Source organism: Loa loa, assembly GCF_000183805.2.
Source record: "Loa loa unplaced genomic scaffold supercont3.990, whole genome shotgun sequence".
Taxonomy (NCBI): domain Eukaryota; kingdom Metazoa; phylum Nematoda; class Chromadorea; order Rhabditida; family Onchocercidae; genus Loa; species Loa loa.
Genome location: NW_018109170.1, coordinates 1 through 2658, shown reverse-complemented (window position 1 = coordinate 2658; position 2658 = coordinate 1). Strand labels below are relative to the sequence as shown.

Genomic DNA, 2658 nt, shown 5'->3' with positions numbered 1-2658 from the left:
GTTTATTATTTCTTCTCTCTCTCTCTCTCTTCTCTCTCTCTCTCTCTCTTTCTCTCTCTCTCTCTCTTTCTCCATCTCTCTTTATCGTTATGAACAAACCTTATCAGCAACACTTCCAGGTAGAATCGTTTTAACAACAACACCGCTTGATGTACCACCAACAATACCAAAACCTAATCCAACACCGGGAATATTTGGGAGGTAAATAATTTCTACCTCGGTCCAATCACTCGTCAACTGTAATTTTTAGAAATTTCGTCATAATTCAATTTCAAAGTTAACAATTAAGACTGTTGAAAATAATTTTATCAAATAATTTTAACTTTTTTTATTAGCAAAATTACTAACATAAAAAACTTAATGAGAATTGTTCATTTAACATTTCAAAAATTACTCGTGTTAAAAAAAAAGAAATTTAGTTTAGAATATTAAAAAACGTACGACCATATGCGGTGATTGACGTAATAACGTGACAATAATAATGGATGAGTAATTTTCTGATTTATTATCGTCGCACACTTTTTCGTTATTAAAATTTTCAATAAGCTTTTCGTATCGATCAATTAATGTCGTAGAAGGAATAGCTTCGATTCTTGACAACACCGTTGCATCATTCTCACTATCATATTTCCATATTGCATCCTGGTTAAACACTTCACGATCTTTTTCATCATCATAATCATCATCATCACCATAATCATCATCATCATCTTCTTCTCCATCATCATCATCTTCATCATCATCATCATCATCATCATCATCATCATCATTATCATCATCTGTTTGGGGTAAGGCTAAATCTAACGCAGTTTTTGATCTTCTGTCTGCTTCCCTTTGCTTTCTGTTTTCAATGTTAGCTTTCGTAAACTTTGGACAATTTAACGATGATGATTTTGATTCTTTTCTTCGTTGCTTTTTAACTTTACCGCCGTTGCTCTCTTCTCCTACTAATTGATAATCGTTAACGTTAAATGAATTTCTGTTGACACATTGATTGGACACCTAAAATCAATTTAAAAAAAAAAAATTAATGACAATGTTATTTCAAATAATTTTGTAGAAATATAAATTTAATCGTCTACAGTCCCTTTTTTTTTCTAACTAATTAAATAATACCAGATAGATTAAACTAATTGCTTCCATCTATGATTGATTGATTGATCATTCTATCTTTGATAACTTTATGATGGGAAAATATTGTTACAATCATTGATAACACTCAAATTGACAAAAATGTTTAATTATGAAAAGTAACATCAATTTTTCCGTTTAATTTTCTGAATTTTTTTTTTTCTGGAAGAGATTTAAATGTGATAAATGTTAAGAGTTTAATTATGCGACCACAATAAAGAGACATTTAGATATATGATATTGGTTTTTATAAAGAAAACAAAACAAGGAAATGATTGTAATTAGTCATTCCCAAGAGATTATCATCTGTGGAGAAATATATGCAATTTTATTGCTTCAAAAATTAAGCAAAGAGTTGAAAAATGTTTGAAATGATATTTTTCAAATGATAATTTTAGGAAGAAAATTGTCTAATTATACTATGAATAAATACAATCAAACTGATAAAAAAATGATTCAATTGGATTACAGTAAGATAAGATTACTGATTATAAATTATTCAATTTCCAGTTCATTTAATTTCTTTTTCCTCTTTTTTTATTTTATCATTCATTTGTTAATTTAATTTAAACATATTAAATATAATATATTTTGCTCATTTATTCGGAAAATTTTCAGATTTAAACGCTTAAACAATTACTCTATTATGTTGTTTGAAAGGAATTGAAGGAGTAGGAAGGTTTTCCGTAGAGGACTTTTCGGCTGATGATGATAATGGATGGAGAAGATGCTGATTGAATGCCAAAATTTGATCACCAATATGAATCCAACCACCAGATCTGGAAATTTTGATGAATTTGTTGTTTTTTTTTTTTTTCTTCACTCCAAATGATTTATGTTAATCTTTGTAAAATCTTTTCTTAAATACCATAATAATAAACAAATGATAAAATAAACAAAGTGTTGCATTTTGAAATGTAAACAAAATTGCAAAATTAAAAAAAAAACTTAAAAGAAAAAACTTATCATCTATTAATGATAATTAAGAAAATTTCTAATCAAATGAAATGAGGTAAATATGATAAGAAGAAAGACAAATAAAATATTCACAAAGATAATTAGAAATGTCATAAAATGGAAAATTGAAATTTTAGCAAATAATAATTATTTGTTTGCATTTGTCGCTGAAATCTTGAGAAGAAGCAATGAATCAATAATTGCTTTGATACTGTTAGTATAATGTATTGCATGTGTTGATATACTGTACAATGTAAGCTAATATTTGTGCATCCATTGCGCCTATATGCTCTATTAAAGGGCGCTAATTATAATCATAGATCTAATCTCAGAGTTTTGCCAGGATCTACTTCTACTCCAGGAAGAAGAAGGCCCTGAAGGCCAAATCATTTCAAAAGACACGTTTCAACAGGTTGATTAGATGGAACGATAGTTTGGGCATCATTTGGTCTATGGTTTTTTCCTCTTTTGTTCTTTTTAATATTGTCATTGAATTGTTGAATTCGTTTCTGTATTAATCAACTTATAGGAATAAAGATTTAATTATCCAAGTTTGAGGCGCTTTTAACC

At 28.0% G+C, this 2658-nt stretch overlaps 1 protein-coding gene across 1 annotated transcript in view; it reads right to left on the bottom strand.

The window, feature by feature from the left end:
• Positions 1-1002, bottom strand: part of LOAG_19034 (hypothetical protein) — a gene marked incomplete at both ends in the record, with an annotated part of 2138 nt that extends 1136 nt beyond the window's left edge. The window contains 2 exons of the mRNA XM_020451690.1: positions 100-237; positions 442-1002. Coding sequence (XP_020304508.1) covers positions 100-237; positions 442-1002 — 699 coding nt within the window. The remainder of the gene's footprint in view (positions 1-99; positions 238-441) is intronic.
• Positions 1003-2658: the final 1656 nt, after the last annotated feature.